This window comes from Macrobrachium rosenbergii, chromosome 55 (assembly GCF_040412425.1).
Source record: "Macrobrachium rosenbergii isolate ZJJX-2024 chromosome 55, ASM4041242v1, whole genome shotgun sequence".
In the NCBI taxonomy this organism is placed as follows: domain Eukaryota; kingdom Metazoa; phylum Arthropoda; class Malacostraca; order Decapoda; family Palaemonidae; genus Macrobrachium; species Macrobrachium rosenbergii.
This window is the reverse complement of record NC_089795.1, coordinates 83,863,248-83,883,594: the sequence shown is the minus strand read 5'-3', so window position 1 is coordinate 83,883,594 and position 20,347 is coordinate 83,863,248. Positions and strand designations below refer to the sequence as shown.

At 35.0% G+C, this 20,347-nt stretch overlaps 1 protein-coding gene across 1 annotated transcript in view; it reads left to right on the top strand.

The window, feature by feature from the left end:
- The first annotated feature begins 1,914 nt into the window (after positions 1 to 1,914).
- The window catches only part of LOC136835539 (mitogen-activated protein kinase 14-like), a 57,645-nt gene continuing 39,212 nt past the window's right edge, over positions 1,915 to 20,347 (top strand). The window contains 8 exon segments of the mRNA XM_067099183.1: positions 1,915 to 2,160; positions 6,933 to 7,062; positions 7,393 to 7,451; positions 9,251 to 9,273; positions 9,276 to 9,373; positions 9,375 to 9,392; positions 11,846 to 12,008; positions 14,243 to 14,314. Of these exon segments, the coding sequence (XP_066955284.1) occupies positions 2,051 to 2,160; positions 6,933 to 7,062; positions 7,393 to 7,451; positions 9,251 to 9,273; positions 9,276 to 9,373; positions 9,375 to 9,392; positions 11,846 to 12,008; positions 14,243 to 14,314 (673 nt within the window). The 5' untranslated portion in view covers positions 1,915 to 2,050.

Here is a 20,347-nt window from a genome sequence, read left to right as displayed (position 1 = left end):
ACTTGGTACTATTAATGGATAAGGGAAGTGTATTTTCTTAGTTTTGCTTCCCCTTAAGAGTTAATATTGACACTGTTGCACATGATTTGTTGCTCTAGGATTTGTAAGTATTAGCCTAAAAAGTGATGCATTGATGTATCTGAAAAGCTATCTTGAAAACAGAACGCCTTTTGTACAAAAACGTAGAACTCGTTTGAGAATAGAGTCGCCGAAAAGTGGAGTGCCACAAGTCACTATGCTGGGCCTAGTCCTGGTTTGTATGTCGCACTAACTCAAGAAACACGGTGTAGACTCTAAGCTGTTCGAGGACAACACTCCACTTGATGACATCAAGGTGCCATTAAGAAATGGATTATGCTAAAACGATTGAAACTGAATGAAGACAAGACTGAATGTTTGGGTTTAGGACAACAGGACCATCCCAAGTGGCTGTGGGACGTTTCGAGCGTCCTTTTGATGCCTCGAATTCAGTGATCAAATTAGTCAAGTGGTGAAAGTAACCGGAAGTCACTGCACTTACATGGAAATATTCATACAATCACGTCAGGAAAATGGTCGCTCCTAATTATGTCATTGGTGGATTAGATTATCAAAATTCGATCTGTTATGGTACACCTAATTACAACCTGAAGAAAATGCTAAATATCATAAATATATGACTGCAAGGTTAATTAAAGGCCCACCGTCATATCAGAGAATTACACCTGTTCTCACTGGGTTACCCATCAAAGCAAGAATTATATGCAAGAGATATGCCCTAACGTTGTAAGTGATTAAGCATAGAAAACCAAGACAAACAAAGGGAGATGTTACATATTTTCAGCAAAGAACATTCTTAATATTGAGGCATGGTGGTGAGTTGTATATGACGGAGGAGCCCAGATGTAACATGATAAAATCTAACTCAAGATTATTCAGCAAATTACCGCAAGTGACATTGCGTTCATATTCAAGAAGAAATTTTAAAAAAATCCTATTTAATGACTGATACACCAGCATAATATTATCTGAGAGGTGTAGCCCCGTGCAACGTCATCTTCGACGGAATGGACTAAACAGCTATCCAGGAAAAAGTTTAAATGAAAGTAATATTCATATTCCTTAAACTGCAGGTAACGCGGATTTGGTGTGAAATAAGCTTAAATAAAAATTCGACGGCAGGATATGTTTTATCAGGGTGTATGCGTAGGACAGTGGCTTCAGATTCAATAGTGAAGCAGGCAGCAGTGTTTGGTGGGGAGGCTTTTATGAAAAGTAGCCTTGAATATGTTAACACACGAACACACGTAAACTTCACACCGAGTTGAAATGATTTGCGTTTTACTTCGGGAGTACGTTTAATGGATTTCGTGGACTTTTGGTAAATTTCTCATTTCATTCTTAAATTTGTTAGGGATGCATAAATTCAATACTATGTAAATGAAAACGCAGTTCATGATAAATATTTTCCACCTTTCCGAGTAAACAATTGGTAAAGTTTGTTTATCATTCTCGGCAAAGTTGCCTGACTTTGTCGTCTGCACATTAATCACCTTAGCATATTACACAATAATAACACAAATATACAAAATGTGTGATGTTTGTGATTTGTCTGAGCAGTCTTGCATATGCTTATTAGATAAGAATTAACTGCGAATGTGTAGCGTACGGAGTTAAATTTAACAAGTTTCCGATTTCTTATGTATACCCAACTTGACGACGTTTCCTAGCGAAAAACGTGCTGCAAAACGCTAACTTGACCTGGCGTTAAAGCGTCCTCGAACGTACATTATTAGGCTTCCGTAAATAGTTTAAATAATCATTATTTAACGCAATCAATCCATGTAGCTACCATACTTGGGTATCCCAACCAAAGAAAGATAAAACCCATTGCTAGAATTTAGCGCAAACTCCTACACACGGTTCTGGCAACACTGCGACAAAGTTGTGATTTTAGTGTGTGTGTACGACTAAGTTTTTAACCCTACTTAAGGACGGATTTTACCCTCACATATTATACTGTTATTAGATATTTTTTAATCTGACAGCCGAAGAGAGGCTTCTAGGAAATATGCCTAAGCCAGGATATCACACCATTGAGTTAAACAAGACGGAATGGGAGGTACCTCAGAGGTATACTATGCTCTCGCCTGTGGGGTCTGGTGCCTACGGCCAAGTTTGGTAGGTTATTTATTACTAAGTTCATACAGTTTCTTTAAATTAGAACAATAATTTTCTCATCTAATAACGCTATTGACCAACATTTAGTGCTAAATCAATACTAGAGGCAATTTTATTTTGTCGATAATTCGCACTGAACTGGTTGCCAACCTAGTCCTACCTAATTGTATATTCTCACGATGTATCCACTGAATGTGTATTTCGGATTGTTATATTGCATTTTTTTGCGTTTTCGGCAATTATTGTTGATGCTAACCAATTATTTTCATGTTTCTTCAATTCCCTCTCCCAATATCTAATAACTGGAGGGACCCAGAGGGAAGCAGGGTTTTAGGTGGTTGCCTTGTACCCTCAGTAATTCTGCTGCCAGAGTTCTGAAGTAATACCCTGCTAGCCTACCTAGCTTTTCGCCCTAAATTTATAATTAAAGACAAGGCAGATTAGCCTTTCTTGTTGCAGATAACATTGTCATGTTACAATACACTCGATTTGGAAATTTTCTTGGATAATGTTCGTAACATCTCATCAAGTACTCTGTACCATCAAGTACTCGGGTCCTGGTCGTTTCGGCTGTAAGTCATTTAGGCCATAACATCCAAAACAATGTAAGACATTTATAGTATTTACTGTTTAAGTTTATGGTATTTACCGTCATTGTTTTATGTTTTATGTACAGTTGACCCCACCTATTTGCGGTTTTGGATTCATAGACGCGTTTATTCGCTGATTTCTCTGTGGAACATATATATATATCATATTTGCCGAAACATCGCCTGTTCGTGGTATTTTCCGTTGAGAAATATTCACAAATTACTGTATTTTTATATTTTCGTGACTAAATGTACTTTTTGTGATAAAACTATTAAAATGTTCAGGTATAAGCATTTTTAGAGGGTTTTTTAGTGTTTTGAATTATCAGAAGCATTTTTAGAGGGGTTTTGAGTATTTGCAGATTTTGGCTATTTGTTGGGGGAGATAGTGGTTTGCATCACCCACGAATACTGGGGGTCGACTGTACATCCCCAACCTGCTGGCACTAAACATGGCACCCATTTTGCACGTAAATGTGCTTACGGCCTGAGGTTTGGAAACTATACAACAAATGATTTCTGGTTGAAATCTTGAATGGGACAATTGAAAACGGCAAGAAAACTGTCGAAAAAATATTTTTGTCATGTGGAATTAGATTTCGGACTGAAAACGAATTTTTAGCGTTTTCTTGCCATATTAACAGAACCTACATTTTTCTAGACTCCAACCCCATTTTGTGCATTGTATGAATTTGATCATTATTTTTTAAGATGAACAGCTCATGTTAGGCAAGAATTTTCATGTTCATAGGCTAACTTGAATATTTATTGGGCACTACAGTGAGAAAGGTGAGGTTTTAGATTATGAAAAACAAAGTGAATTGAAAAGTGCCATTAAGGCAAAAAGTTCTATTAAAGTACAGAATCTTATGAAAAACACAACATTTTTATTTGTATAAGAGAGAAACAAAAGGCCTCTTGCTGAAATTATATAGGCTAAAATTAGTGATGATGAATTAAAAACAGACAGCCTGCTGTCTATAGCAAACTAGTTATTATCTTTTTAAACGTAAAAGATGAATGCAGCAAAATAAAATTTCATCATCTGAAAGACATTAGAAACTCCTGTATTATTGCAACAGGAGATCTGGTCCAGAAGGAGAAGATGGCTAGCTAAAAAAAAGTGGAGGTAAAGAAGACTCCAGAAATAAAAGAATACTACAATAGACTAACAATTTAGGTTACTCATTTAAGAAGGGACAAAAAACAGCAGTGCAGCAGAAAAGTACGAGAAGCAACAACAAACATGAAAGAGCTCTATCAGTTTGTCAGTACCTGCATTTTGATAGTAAAAAGAAAGCCAGTGAACATAACAGAAAGGAAAAATAAAGAAGTACTTGCAAATTAATCGCAAACTTTGTAAATAAAAAAAATTATAATAGTTTTCAACTAAGTGATACTGAGATTAACATCTCTCCCCATCGTAATGAAGTACCCAAATTTGGGAACATTAGAAATACTATTATAGTACATAACTATGTAGTCACAAAACTCAATTATTGCATAAGTCTGCATAATGATCTAATGAACTATTTACAGGAGAGGCTGCAGGGTTGAATCAGCAAAATAGCCAGATTAATAAATGATTAAATCCCCACAGTAAAGTGTTATGCCCATCCTCATTGTTTTTCATTGGGTACCTTTTAAAGCAAGAATTGAATGTTAAATATGTGACTTGATCTGCATTTTGTTAGAGTAAGAACTTGAAAAGGGTAAAAGGCTTCCCCGAGAAATTTGTCACCAAAAGTATAAATGCATGCAGAAACTTGGACAAATATAGATTATTGGAACAGAGATGCCTCAGTGGAATTGGAAGAGAACCTTTGAATGCACAGCTCCAAGACTGTACAATAGCTAGTCCTGAGAACAAAGAGATATGAAAATCGTGAGGGTCATTTAAGAATAAACTAAATATTTATCTATTCAAAAACTTTCATGGCATGGAAGAATATGTTATCAAGAAAACTGTAGCTGTGCTGACAAGCATTTGGGACCTACCACAACCAATGCTGTTTGGTTTTATAGCAGCACTTTCCCAAAGACTTTCAGTATGTTGGAGCTTTTGAATTGTACACTTCCTATCCAAGGGGTAGCCTAAATCCTTGTTGCCCAAAACCACCTTTTGCAAAATCACTAAAGTTGTCCTGTTCCTGCAGATGTTTTAACGATAAACTTAGACTTTTGATTAGTTAAGGTTGTGTAGAGTTTCTCATGGCCAGTCTTGCAGTTTGGTAGTACTCTTCTCCCAGCTTTCTTTCAGTGGTGCTTACATTCCTATAATAATCATGTGTTTGCCAGAGATGGGTGTTATATTGAGGTAAAAAAAAATGTACTTGATTTTATTTGCAGCTCACTGCCACTATATTAGCTGATACATTCCTACAGTAATCAAGTGTTTGCCAGAGATGGTTGTTATTTTGAGGTAAAAAAAAAATGTACTTGATATTATTTCCAGCTCACTGTCACTATATTAGCTGAATAATAACTCATATTTTGTCAAATATTTTAATAGGGCCACTCATCACCCTAATGTCCATTAAAAAATCCTGTGTCAGGTATTGCATTTGGATCCTACATTTTACCACCAGACCTTCAGGCAAACACTCTTTTATTCCTTTTCTAAAATACGTTATATTTTACCTGGGATTGTCAGTCAAAGTTATCTCATAATTTATATTTTTCTTTGGTAATATTCTGCCTGTATTTGCCTCCACATTAGAGTACTGTATAAAATAAAAATGCCACTGTCATGGAGCCTTGGGTTATAGCTCATGACTGCTGTTTCTGTGTGTAGGTAATATTTTGGCTGAGAAATTGCCCTTATTCCTTTTAATAAACAATCTTGCCATTCAGCCAAACGTGTGAAAACTGACTGCTTTGATTCCAACAGAAGAAAGTAGCACTGTTAAACAATGCATTTGAACTCTGTTGATACAAAGAAGTTCTTTTGCTGTCTCCTTGTCAGCCACTACTTACTCTATTGTAAATAGCCATATAGCCTATGATGTGCCCATTTCCCTAACCGTGACTTTTAATGGTTTCCATCTAGAGTTTGTGTCATCACCCCTTGCGGTTGGAGCTGTGTATGATGGTCTTGATTTTTTGCTTGCAACATGCTTCTAATGACATATGCACAATTGTTAGATTATAGTACATTAACCTGGATGTTAGCTAAACAAATAGGAAGGAAGAATGTATATTATTAAACATGTATATTTATATGTATGAAATAAAAACAGGAATTGAAAAAATCATACTAAAGAGCATCATGTACTGTATACATGTGGCCCATTTACCTCCATGACAGGTTGGCCTATTTGTCCCAATCTTGCCTTGAAATCTGTGTTACTGAACATTTTAACCTTTTTGAAATATTACACTTACCTTGATTGAGTATGGAAATATTTTTTATGATTTTTTTCATTTACTAAAATGAAGTAAAGATATCAATAGTTGGATTGTCATAATCAGTAAGAGAAAATAAAGTTTTTTTCTCAAAAAAGCTGTGTTGCTACTCAAACTGCAATTGCAGAATTGATGTCTGAAAACATGTGCAGACTTCACAGTTTGAGATATGAATGCCCATATTGTGTAAAAGGATGACAAAATAATTACATAAGTCATGAGAATACAGTGTGGATTTTGTACGTTGAACAAATGGCTCTGTTATACATGCTGTTCATGGAGTTTGCTATGGAGCAGTAATGTTGCTGGACTGGTTCATTTTATGTAGAAAAGTTATGTAGTTTTCTAAATCCTCTGTTGATATCAAATCCTAGTGAGGTCAACAAAGGACTTGAAAAACTACATAGGCTTCTTACATTGAGCAAATGACATTGCTGAATAAAACCATTTTTTTTTTAACTTAGTACATCAAATCCTTAATATGTTTAATATTTTTGTTATATTTAGTATTAAATGATATTCACAGTCAGTTAAGGCTGGTGTTTTGGAAAAACAGATAGTGATTTGTGTTTTTTTTTTTTTAAAGCTTATTAAACTTTTTACTTTTTCAGCCTTTCTTAAATGGTTCATGCTACCACAAAGTATACTGCATTAATTTAAAATGTTTTATTTTTAAGTTATTGTACATGCCAATAAAAGATACATTAAATCTTATGAGGTTCTGTAAGTCTTACATCTTGAAGATACTGCGACATTGAATTTCTTTTTTATTAACAGCTCCGCAATGGACTCAAAGACCAACACTAAAGTTGCAATAAAAAAATTGGCCAGACCATTTCAAACCCACATTCATGCAAAACGAACATATCGAGAACTAAGAATGTTGAAACATATGGACCATGAAAATGTAAGTTTTCATTGTATTTTTCTTATTTAGAAATGTGTAGGTGTACTATATTGATTGACATTGCTGGTGAAATGTAATGTTTAAGCTAAGCTTTCAGATATTGTTATAATTGTTAAAATAATTTGCTGTTTTTTCTTGGAAAGGACGTGCCATTTAATTAGTTAATTAATTGAACATCAATCCACCACTTGATATTTTTCTAAACTTGGGCGAGATGTTTCCATTACCTCAAGATGATTCAGTTTTTGTAGTGTTTCCTAAAGTTGTTTCTTCAGTTAATTATATCTTTTTTTTGGTGTCGACTGGATTACTTAGTTTTCTTTTTTGCAGATAATCGGTCTTCTAGATGTGTTCACACCGTCTTCAACTTACGAAGATTTCCAGGATGTGTAAGTATCTTATGATACTGACTTTTTTCAAGAACCTTATCCTCTGTTGTATGTATTCTTTACATGTAGGTCCTTGTTATTAGCACAGCATTCAAAATACAGTGTAGTAAATTTTCCAGTAACTATAGACACATTTTATAATCAGGCTAGATAATGGACTATGTTTTCAGACATGCTGGTGTGTGCTGAGATAGTCACTTGTTGGGGAGCTACTTATTTAATAATAATAATAATAAAATAATAATAATAATAATAATTAATAAATAATAATAATAATAATAATAATAATAATAATAATAATAAATATGAATAATAATAATAATAATAATAATAATAATAATAATAATCTTGTCTTTGAGGGGAACTTTTATAATTCATGTTTACCTGACCCTCTGTATATTAACTAATACCATTTTGAAGAAGGATGCAGCCTTTAAAGACTGTTCTAGCCGTATCCCACCTGTGGACCTATGTGTATTGTTCAACTGATCTGGACTTTTTCCTCTACCTAGAGTCACTAAGTAAAGAGTTTGGGGGCACCCAATTTTAAATGTTACTAGAATAGGGGTTTTTCTTGAGAAGCCTGCGTCCTCTTCATCTGCTACCTTGGTACCCAAAGCTACCCAGGATCAGCCACTCCCAACCTGAATCCTTAAATCTTTCCAGCTGTCTGCCCCTCATTTGCCATTTTGCCCCAGTAGAGGAGAAAGGCTTCAGCCAATTCCCTGGGTAGAGATGGTATGCAAAAATGAGGTATTCCTCAGTCTGCATATCCTTTAGTGGGGCGTATCTCCAAGAGAAATTTCTTGCAGTTTGAAGAAACCTAAACCTTATTCACCCAGTTCTCCCTTTTATTGAGACCCTTGAGTTACCTTGAAAGTGTCATCACCAATTAAATGGACATCACATTAACACCTTAACCGAGACCAAGGTGTCTTGTTTAGTCTATGTACTATACAGTCACCAATAAAGAAGCTTACCTCACCATTAAAAGTAAACAAAAACAAGCACCTTCCTGTGCTAAAACTTGAATCCAAGACCTAGACATTGTCTGTGTCTTAAAGTTTTGTTTTAAAGTCTGAAGCACTGTTAAGAATATGATCAAGTCTGTAACAGAGAAAGAGCCAGGATTAAACTAAGAGTGAAAGGGTAGCAGACATAAAGTGAGCAACAGTGGTCAAGGTCAGTCATTGGACCAAGGTAAAGTCTGAGTCATTTACAGGAAAAAAAGTAATGATTTTTTTACGAGAAGGGATATGTAGATAACCCTGAGATGCCAGATAAGCCACCATGTAAGCCCACATGAAGATGACTTTTCCAGAATTATGCCACCAGTTCCAACAGACCTCTGTCACCCATTCTTTGTAACTTGACAGGATTCAGTGTGAATCCTTACATCTGTGTTGGCTGTTAGGTGAATTAGGCTAATTAAATGTACTGTACCTATCTTAGTGCACTCATTTGCTCAAGAAAAGCTGGAGGATGTAGCTGACTTGTCAAAAGTTTAACTTGTTACATATTTGTTTGGTGGTATTCTTGTACCAAACAAGAAAAGCTAATACTCTTCAAGCTGAAGGTTTTAATTTTGAGCAAATTACAGCATTGTGTTGACTGCTGATAATTTAATGTACTGTAAAGCAGTTGTTCTCTCTCGTAGGCAGTAGTTCAATTGTGTATTTTATTCCTGAACTTGGGATGGTAGTACAGTAATGCCATTTTCACAAAATTTATTTGGAAACCACTGGCATAGCCTTCTTTTCATTACATTTAAATTATATATTTTTTTTCACCCATTCCAGGTACCTTGTCACACCTTTGATGGGGCAGATTTAAATAATATTGTAAAAACACAAAAGTTAACTAGCGATCACGTTCAATTTTTAATATATCAAGTGTTAAGAGGACTTAAATACATCCACTCCCATGGGCATTATTCACAGAGTAAGTAAGGACTTGTTTTAGCTGTGAAGTGTAATTACCTGTTGATTAAACATTATTTACTGTTATATTTAAAAATAAGGTGTTCAGTGTATTTTGTGAGGTATAATAATCACTGGTTCAGATAACACTGACTCTATGTTCAGTATTTACAACAGTGTTTTGCTATTTCTTAAAAGTAATGGAGCAAGTTTTGGTTTAACTTTTCAGTTTTCCTAAATATTTATAATTATATATTTTAATATATCATGTTTCTTCTTTGCAAACCCAATAATCACATAGTATATTCCCACAGTCGTGGTCTTTGAATGTTCCTAGACTTGAAAGTCTTTTGTAAAACATGCAAGAAGATCAGTAGTTTCACGTTGCATGTGACACCTCTGACCAGCATTCCCAGGCTCATGTGGTTGTTGCAGTATTGCCATTTTAAGCGTTATTCTAACTATTACATGATTCACTGTCTAATTTTTCATCCTTTTTCAGACTTTTTCTTCTTTTCCTTTTTAGTAGGTGTTGTGTGATTTCTCCACCTTAACCAACCAGAAATTATGTTACTTTCCAGTTTCAGTGTTTTTCAGTTTTTTTATTTATTACTAAATCTCAAGTGTTGGTGTTGGTTCTTTTGTGGTGTTTGGTCACTGGTAAAGTAGCTTATGATAAACTCTTACAGATAGGGATCTCACCTATATCAGCCTCCTTTATTAGTTCCCATGAATGTATTGCAAACTAAAGTTAGGGGATATAACTTGAAAGTAAAAAGATTACCAAGAGAACTTACTTCAAAGTTGGGAAGGTGGCATTGAACCAGGATGAATCTCAGGCAGAAAACTGGAAGCAGACAAGGCTGCTGTACTGCCAAAGGGGAAGAGACCGGGAGCACCAGCTGTCCATTGTTGTGTTGCACATGTCACCTGACATGAGGGAAGAACAGAATCTGCACTTGAGGGCAGTACCAAGTGCAACTTTAAAGACCATAGTCCCTATTATGCTGTGAAAGGAGAACAATAAGGAGGGATTAAGGTAACATTCTTATCAGAATGTCTGCACAAGCACAGCAGCAGGGACATTAAATGTGTAAAGAAATTAATATTCAAAGTAAAACGGAGGGCAAGGCAAATGTTGCACTGAACAAAAAACAAAAATCCTTGTTGACATGTAAAAAGATTAAGTCATTGTGAATTTTCAGAAGTTTGTTTTTGGTATGAATAGTAAGGATAGGCAACATTTTTACATGGAGCCTAGCACAGGTATAGAGCTCAGTCATTATATAAAAAACACTAATCTACATAGTCTTAGGAAATTATGATAAAATAGTTACAGAAATATAAAAATGAAGAGCAAGGCAACCATTAAGGTGAATAAAACAAAAGCACAAGGTGGAGAAGATCAGCAGTAACAATTAAAGTCATTAATTCACATGGTTTAAGAAATAAGAACAATTTAGATATTTATAAGTATGAAAACAAAGTTTAGTATGAGGCAACCTTGGCTTACCCTCTGCTTCAATGGACTTGGCTGTCATTACTCTTGTCCCATACACATTTACTGAGCTCTGGTACTTATATTTCATTATCATAAATGAACAAGCAAAGAGTGTTAAGCTAAAAATACTAAAATACTGGGGTAAATACATTACAAAAATTTTTGAGAGGGATTGAAACCCTGATGAGGGCTGAACAAGGATAAAAGTTACAATCTAAACAAACCAAGTTTGGATATGAAAGGAATTAAAGAGGAACTTGGGAATACCAGATAGCACGTACTTATAGGGATGCAGCAGTGATGTGGTGGATGTTGCCAACTGAAGCAAAAAGGTGCAGAAAGGAAAAAACTTAAAAAAGTGGTAAAAAACTCGATGTAGATTGATATGCACTGTTCGGGTCCATTGCAATTGTTAGCTGCACTGGAGAATGACTGTTGTTGCAGGGGGACAGTGAACTGCAAGTTGGATGTGTGCAGTAGAACTTTTTTTATTTTTGAAGTTGGTGTAACTTTCTATACAATTCCTCTTTTTTTTTCCCCATGTCACATTCTAATTTCCATCTTTTCTCAGTATAAACCATCTTCCCTTTCTTTACTTTACCATAGCGTGAAGTTCATCTTCTTGTATACATAAAATGGGGGCCATTTTATGTTTAGGACTCATTATTAATTTTTGATGTACTGTACTGTATAATGTATATGCAAAATTACCAAAGTTAAGAATATCAAGAACAAAAGAAACTGGTAGGAATAATTCTTTATCAAAGCAAAACTATGTAGAATAGCAGATATAAGGACAAGAGAAAATTGGAAAAAAAAAAGCAATGTACTGTACACTTACAAAGATAGTAAAGGGGTGAATCGTTCATAACTGACATGAACACATGCTGGCCTAGGTTTAGGACCAGGTTGTGCTTTAAGATCTGTATGAATGATGATTAATTAATAACATCTTTCTTGGGTCCCTAACTTAGGATCTGAAGCCAAGCAACATTGCTGTTAATGAAGACTGTGAACTGAAGATTCTGGATTTTGGATTAGCAAGACCCACTGAATCAGAAATGACAGGATATGTTGCAACCAGATGGTATCGTGCACCAGAGATCATGCTTAATTGGATGCATTATAATCAAACAGGCAAGTAAATCCTTGTTGTTGATGGGTTTTGTTATTGCTTCAATAATTGCTAACAAAAAATGCTTTATACAGTAGTTTCTTGAGCTGGAGTTTTCAGGAGCTTGGAGTTAACGTTATGGGATTGTAAAGGGTCAGTGACTTGCATAAGTCTTGTCATGAAAAGGATCATGATTTTTGGATTTTTGAACATAGAATATCCTGAGTATTTTTGTATTTAAACAGAAGATTCTAAGCAGTGTTGCATTTGTAATTTATTCCTTCAATGCAAAATGGAGCTATAAATTGTAATGTAGTATGTGTAAAGATATTGTAGTGCTGTATGTGAATGGATATTGCCAAGGGTTATCCAAAGCAAAATCTTTGTCTTCGCTGTCAGTATCACATTTATGCTTGTCATGTGCAGTGATCACTTAGTTTTTGGTTTTTCATATCTTAGTGTGATACAGCTTTAGCTTTTTCAGTCATAACCCAAATGTTTAAAGCTCCTAATGCCGCTCAGATGCTGCCAAGGGAGCAGAGTGAAGGTCCTACAAGAAAGGAATAAATTGTTAGATTTTATAGGTGCTAGGATTTGCAAGCATAATTTTTTAGCTTGTCACTGTTAAAGGATAGAAAGTTCAAATGTGAACTCGGCTGAGAAGGAAAAGTCAGTCCTCAGCTCTTTTCATGCAGCTGCACCAGTAGGTGCAAAAACACTGCAGCATTTGCAAAATGCTTCTCTTTCACATGTGGAAGTGACAAATTTTCAATGGGTGCAGGAAAAGATTTTGTTAATTATAAGATTAAAGCTTTGGGAAGAATATTATAAGTCAGGTGGCAGGGTAGAGTTTGAGATGTTGCCATTATGAGGAATTATGTAAGTTGCATATATAGATAAGTTAATGATGAAAGGGAGAAACAGATAGCTTGGACATCCATTTTGTGGGTGAATAGAGTGTAAGTGTCAAGGATCATCAGGATTATCATCTCCATAAGCTGGAGAAGGCAAGGCAGATCAAGATGATGAAGGCTAAATAATATTGAAAGTAGATGATACTGATAGCCATGGATTATTGATTGTGGAAACTGGTTGAGTTGTTGCTCTTACCTTTTTAGTTCATCAAATGTAACATGGACAAGTTTCAATGCATTTCATTATGGGATCCGAAACCATTATCTTCTGTACAATATTTGTAAGCCAAATCACTTCACCCAACATTTTGATGTTTGTTTTGCTTGTTCACCCTGAGTTTCTTCTTCATCTTCATCTGCAGTCAGCTTGATGAGATTTTTCAACTCCTCATTCATTAAACTTTGCAGTGTTCTTCTATATGATTATCTACATCTTCATCTTTCATACTGACAAATCCCTACTGACAACTTGTCTTGTTCAGATAATCTATATGTTTTCATCAACCCCTAGAAAGCCTCTGTATGACTTTCTTCCAAAATTTGGACTGTTTCTGGCTTTAATTCATCTATTACTCCTTTTATCAAAGTTTAAGTTTACTGCATTAACAATCATCACAGCCAATGACACCAATGTGAAATTCTGCATTAACAATCATCACAGTCAATACCACCAATGTGAAGTTCTGCCCCTCATTTCTCTCCTGTGCATTTTCCACATATCTCTTTTTATTTTCCACTCCCGTCACAGTTTTTATCCAAGAAGGTCTGGGTCTTTCAACTCTTCTGGTGCCCCAGACGCAGAAGAGTTGAAAACAGACTACTAAAAGTTGTTATCTGTGCATCATCATCTTTTATCTGCCTTGCCTTCTCCAGCTTATGGAGATGATAATCCTGATAATCCTTTTGGCATTTCATGAGGTCGATAGCCTAATGCCTAACACATCATCCCAATGCCTATGCAGTCAGCGTATTACTTGAAATCTTCATAAGCATAGTATTGAACAGAGAAGCAGTCAGGTACACACAGCAGATTAATATATCTTTTAACAAATAAGTTTCTCATTCAGGCAAAGCCAGTATATTTTTCATCAGAAAAATGTGTAACAGCAGAATGCGTTTCATTGTTCTTTTATTGTAAAGGGGTAAAAAGAGTAATTTTTATTCTTCCTTTCTTGTTTCTCAACCCTCGCATTGGGATTGGCCTAATTGAGAGAGAGAGAGACTTAATTATTTCACTCTTTCGGAGATGTTAGTGTTCAGGATAATGTTGCAACACAAAATGTGCTAATTGTTAGTAATGAAAAAAATTACTTTTTCCTCTTAAATTATATTTTTAATTTCAGTTGATATATGGTCAGTCGGCTGCATAATGGCAGAACTCCTTACTGGAAGAACACTTTTCCCTGGTGCTGATCGTATCCTTTTTATGCTTTGAACACAATGTCTTTCTAATTTCTTATGCTAATTTTCATAGATATAGGCAGCATTATTTAATATTTTGTAGTCTTGCAGAAAACAACAGATACTTTACTGTGGAAAGTACAGAAAAGGTTTTTATCTTACACTAAAGCTACTGATAAAATTAAGTCAACCTTTTACTAACCATCTTACAGCCACGCTCTTCTCTAAAAGTGAAAGGGAATTTTCATGTGAGGTTATTGGCTTTGGCTGCTTACTGAATATTACCAGACATAGGGATTATTTTTATCCTCTTGTCAGTGGTTTTAGTTTTGGATTGCTATCTCTTGAAATATTATATAGAAGAAATATGCTTTCTGTTTGGACTCGTGGAAATCTGTATCAGCATGATGATGTATTTTTCTAGCGACTTTGCTCTTACATGTTATCATAGATGCTACTTTACTAAGAAAATGAAGACTCCATTGTGATAGATACTACTTTATTAAGAAAATGAAGATTCCAAATACATAAGACTGTTAATTACAGATATTTGTATAGTAGATTGGGTAAATCAGCATGTACTATGTAAATCTTAAGAAAATATGTTCCAGGAAGGATGCAATGTCAGTTTGTAGATAGGGAATTGCAATGTATAATGTACAAAATGCATTACTGTATATTAGCGTATAAGGTGACTTTTTAGGATAAAAAGGGGATTTAACAAAGTCTCTGAACATTAAGTTTTTGGTATGAGGCATAGAGGAAAATAATGCATTCATATATATATGGTAGTCTCTTAATTTATCATGCCTTTAACTTATATGATAATTCAGTGATTTACAGTATGTGCTAGTTCATTTTGTTTCATCACAAACCCATTATTTTAATATAACCAATTTCTTTTATGACTGGAAATTCAAGAGACCGCATTCAGCTGTAGAAGAAAAAGATAAACTGGCTCTGGTAGGTTGGTATAGGTTCACAAGGCACCTTAGATACTGGGTGGTTAAAAGAATTATAAATCAAGATTTTGAGCTATTGGTAAAAGGAATTTGTTTCAAATTTTTATGCTGTTTTTCTACTAACGCTTAATAAATATAAGAAAGGAAACTAAAATGTTTGACCTCTGAATTCATGTTAATTTATATACAAAAAAAATTTTTTTTGCGTTATGGAATTTATGAAAAAAAGCTACAGCCCAAAAATCTTTTCCTAACTGCATTTTTCATTCAGGAAATATACTGGGTAGTATGAGTTCTTATTCACTTTCATTTTTATTTTTCATATTCTTTGCAGTTTTTCATTATCATCTAGTTTGGATTGTTTTCTCATTTATCTTGAAAAAATGTAGTGATACATATGTTATTACTGTAATTATAGGTTATGGCTTTGCTATAACCTGTACCCAATTGAATTTTGTCTTTCTTCGTTCTATGATGTACATAAGTAATTATGTTAATATTCCTAACTGCTTTTGATCAGTGTGATGGAATCCAGTTAGCCTGGGAGCTGGAAGCCATGATTTACAATTAGAACAACTTTGGTGTATATGCCTTTCCAACATTTAGTCTGATCAGTCAGGTCAGCATCTCTAACCATGCCAAGATGATGCCAGTTGCTCAGTTGTGGCTACAAAAAGATTGGTATTTAGACCTCCTTCAGCTGTAATGTGAACCATCACAGGTCCATGCCAGTGTTGAAAAGGGTCATGCCGTTGTGCTAGGTGGTTATAGAGTGAGTTGCACGCTTAGCCTGGCAGTGTCATGCATGCTCAAGGTTGGTCTTTGGTTGACCTGTCTTTCATTTCTGATCTTATTGCCAAGACCCAAACTGCCAGTATTCAAGATTGCATCAGTGCTTTATTTGACATTCCAACTTCAACTTGCAGTTACTCAGATGACCACCTCTGTTTTGTGAGAGCTCTCAATTTTTACATCAAGAGGACAAGGCACGTAGAGAGTGAGAACTCCAGATTCTTCTTGTTAATGCATCAATTGAGGAAACCTGTTTCCAAGAACAGTGTCATACTGAATGACATAGATCATCCTTAAGGCAGAAATAGGTATTTAAGATCTGACTGGCCAGCTAAGAGTGACTGCATGAGGTTCGGGCCCTCACAGTTTCCCCAGCTTTCAAGAGAAATTAGGCAGAAGGGGATGAGGTTATATATTCTTTGGTATCATTTGTTACTGCAGGTCAAGTTTTACTTGCAAAAGTAGATTTGTACTCCTCTTCCTCCTTGTTCCTCTAATTATCACCTTTTTCCATTCCATGTTCATTTCTGAGTAAGTCCTCTTGGGTTACGAACCCCTGTCTCTCTCTTGGATGGTTAGTTGAGCTCTGTACCTTTTCTGTTGTATCACAAGTATAAACTAATTACCAGGTGTTCAGCTGGTCACAGTACCCCATGAGAAAAACCTGGCAACTTGGTCCCTAACCTATTCTATAGTTCCTTCAGTGGCTAGCTGTATCCAGTGAAACTTAGTAATGGTTGGAAGTCTCAGTTTCTCAGCATCCCACTTTAAATGGTTGGAAGTCTCCAGTTGCTCAGCATTGAGGCAGTTGATATATACTGATGGGATTTATATGAAACAGATCAAGTTTTTGTAATATCATAATTGCATACAAAACCATCAACCATACACAGTCTCCACTGCCCTCCCCTTTTTCTTGCTGGATCACATAACTTTTTTGGAAAAACAAATGGGGGGGTATTTACCACATAATGATGTGTTTTTGGCATGTGTGAACAATTAGTCTTAGCTGCTCTGCTTCTTCTGTCTGCAGAACATCAGTATACATATATCCTGGGACATTCAGACTGAATGAGGGCTATATACAATAGATGGGTTTGTGTAAAAAAGTTTTATTTATTAAAACTTTATTTTTTTAATTATGCTTATGCGGTTGCAGAAAATTTTTAATGAAAAGTTGTGATTAATTATACTTGTCAAAAATTTTGGGAAGTATGCTTTACCTTTTAATTTGCTACCAGTATTGATGAATTTGACCAATTTGTAGTTCAGACATTTATAGTCTTGATTAACCACTTTTTAAATTTTGTTAATTATTTTATGCTGCTCCATTTTTTATCAATAATAACAATATTAATTCATATAAATTTGCCAATATATGATATTGTCTCAAGTTTTATATACCATTTGTCATCTTTTATACTTGCAGCATTCTTTGATAGAAATAAGACGAGGTTGATTATTCTAAAATTTGAGAACCACCCTTTACAGCTCAGTTTGTTAATCATATTGACAGTAACTTTTATAAACTCACTATTGAACATAAATCAGTTTTCTAATTAGGGGGTAATAAAATGGAAAAGAATGACTACTGTACACAAGTGCAGTATGGAGGAAAACGGGAAAATTATGTTACATAAAGGAAAGAAGGAAAGGAGCAAGCATAAAACAATATCACATTCATTAAAGTAGTCATACTTATATAGATATGTACAGTGGAAGAGAAAAGCTTATATAGATACATACAGTGGAAGAGAAAAGCAGTCATATCAATATAGGTATGTATGAAAACCTGGCCTTAGGACCAGTTAGTTTACTTTAATAAGTGTAATGTTGTTTCATTTTGCTCCTTACTTTTCTTTGTGTACGTATTGCCCTTTAATTGGCTCTACCATATGTTTCCCATTTCTCTTCATACTACACATGCCTACATAAGTCCATTTTGTTTTATTTCCTAACTTATCTCAATATGTGGAATTTTAATTGTGTTTTACATTTAGTCTTATATGTGCAAATGACAAGTGGTAAATGCAATTTGCCTAGTTAAGATAAAGCACATGGATTTACAAAATTTTATTTAAAGCTGGTGTGACATTCTTTTAATAAGTTTTTAATCCTATGCCCTGATTTCCATATGAATGAGTAGTATGAAATAAAGCTGCTCTTCTAGGCTGCATTCCATACTTTGCTTAGCTTATGAATGGTACCGGTAATCAGTGACAGTAATTGTGTGTGAGTAATAACAAAGAAACTTAGGAGTAGTCAGGTGAATGTCTTGCTTCTTTATTTTTTAAGTTAACTTACTAGCTCTTTTAAGTCAAAATTGAATTACAACTCCAACTTCTGTGGGGTGGGCGGGCGGCGGGGGTCATCTTACATGTTGGCATGTATAGCAGGCCATTATGTTTACCTCATAAAAGGGAAAATTGGACACTAAACATCAATGATGATGATGAGGGTAGATGACAGGTCATTAAGAGAGTAGTATTGACCTTGATTGACTTTTTACACCTTCAAATGCAGTATCATCATTACTAACATTTTGATGTCTTTATTTTCCATATACAGTATTCCATATATCCATTTATCTGCCTGAATTCCCATCTGGTACAGGTCTTTGTCTTTGTCTTTGCCCCTTTTCCATGATTTACTGGGCATTCTTGCTGGTCTTCCTTCCAAGCAGTTCTGGTACTCCTTCCGTATCTGTTGCTTTTCTGACTTACTATTCCTCATCCTTTCTCTTCACAATTCAAAACCTCTCAGTCTTGAGATCAGTCTGTTTCCTGGCTGCTAGACACCACATCTCTCTGCAGTCTCCTCATTCATAAAATGAACTTCACTGCACTTTGGCCATGAATACTATGTCTTTACAGTAGAACATAGTTGAAAAAAAAAAACATTAATCATAAAAGACTCGTAATCTGTGTGGAACACATCCAAGTGCAACAGAGAAAAATCCCAAAGCTTATGCCCACCAACTTCAGAGTTTTTGCAGGACACTGCTGCAACTCTCATTCTTCTGTGCATTAAGAGTGAGTTTGGGATGTGCCCCATTCTGTCTTTGAGACACTTTCTCTGTGTGCTTGTATGCATTCCAGAATGGTTAAGTGTCTTACAATAAACGATTTTGTGATGAGAGACCTTATAAATTCATCATAAATATCCACTCTGATATTACTAAAGGGATGTGTACTTTTACTTACCAAAGTCCAGCAATCCCTTTCCATTATTCCACTGTTTCGTACTTCACAGTCCAGTGTCTCCCCAAGTTAACAAAAATGTTCTACATCCGAGACCTCCTTTTCCGCAATTTATGGTGTTCTGCCTTCCTCACTTCCTCATATGCTCTACTTATCTGTTTCAGATGAACAATCAGTATTTGTTAATAATACAGGGGGAGTTTACAGCATTTAAAAGTGTATTTCAGTCATTTTTGTCTGTCCTGATAGGTTTAATTTTTTTTGCTCTTGAAGGTTTTTTGAGAATGTGGTTAGTTGAGTAGACAACTGAGCTTATTTTGTTTTGTATACGTGTAAGATATAATTGTCTTTAGATTTATTACAGAACTTTGTCAGTCATAACTATAGTATATTGAAGTTACGAGAAAAGTTATCACTTCTTTGCTCACTTCTTTCTTGTTAACAGTTGCCTTAAACTCACACGAAGTTTCCACATTTTCTCCTTCAGTTTTTGAAAATTTCTGTGTGCTGCAGTAGTTTTTGAGGTAGATGGAATACCTTTTAAAATACTCATTTTTCTCTTGAGCTTCCTCCTTTGCTGAATCTCTTGAAACTGGGATGACCTTAATTTGTTGAAGGAAATTCTCTCTGAAATTAGTTTAAGCATGTTTCACTGCATTGGACATATTTTCATAAGTAGTCCTTCTGGCCTTCTTTTGTTAATTTTGTGAATCTTTGTATCTCTCTTGATAGTTAAAACTACACATTGTTTTCTTGGAAAATAGTTATTAGGGGAGAGAACTCATATATATATAACATTAATAATCTTCTGAAGGGAATTCTGTATTAAAACAGTAACGATGATGATGGTGAGAGGAATAGCTAACCCTCAGGTGGGATTTTGTGACACATGACATACTTTCAAAGTATATAGTTTTGGTGTTATGGTTTTATGTTTATTTATTATTTGCTTCTTGTGTCAACAGTGCTAACAATAACTTGATATAAATGCTATCCATAAGCTAAAGGTCCCTTAGAAGATGAAAATTATAACCAATGTTTTAGAACAGGAATGTACATCAGTCTTCTGTAATTCTATAAAGAAGTATCTGGA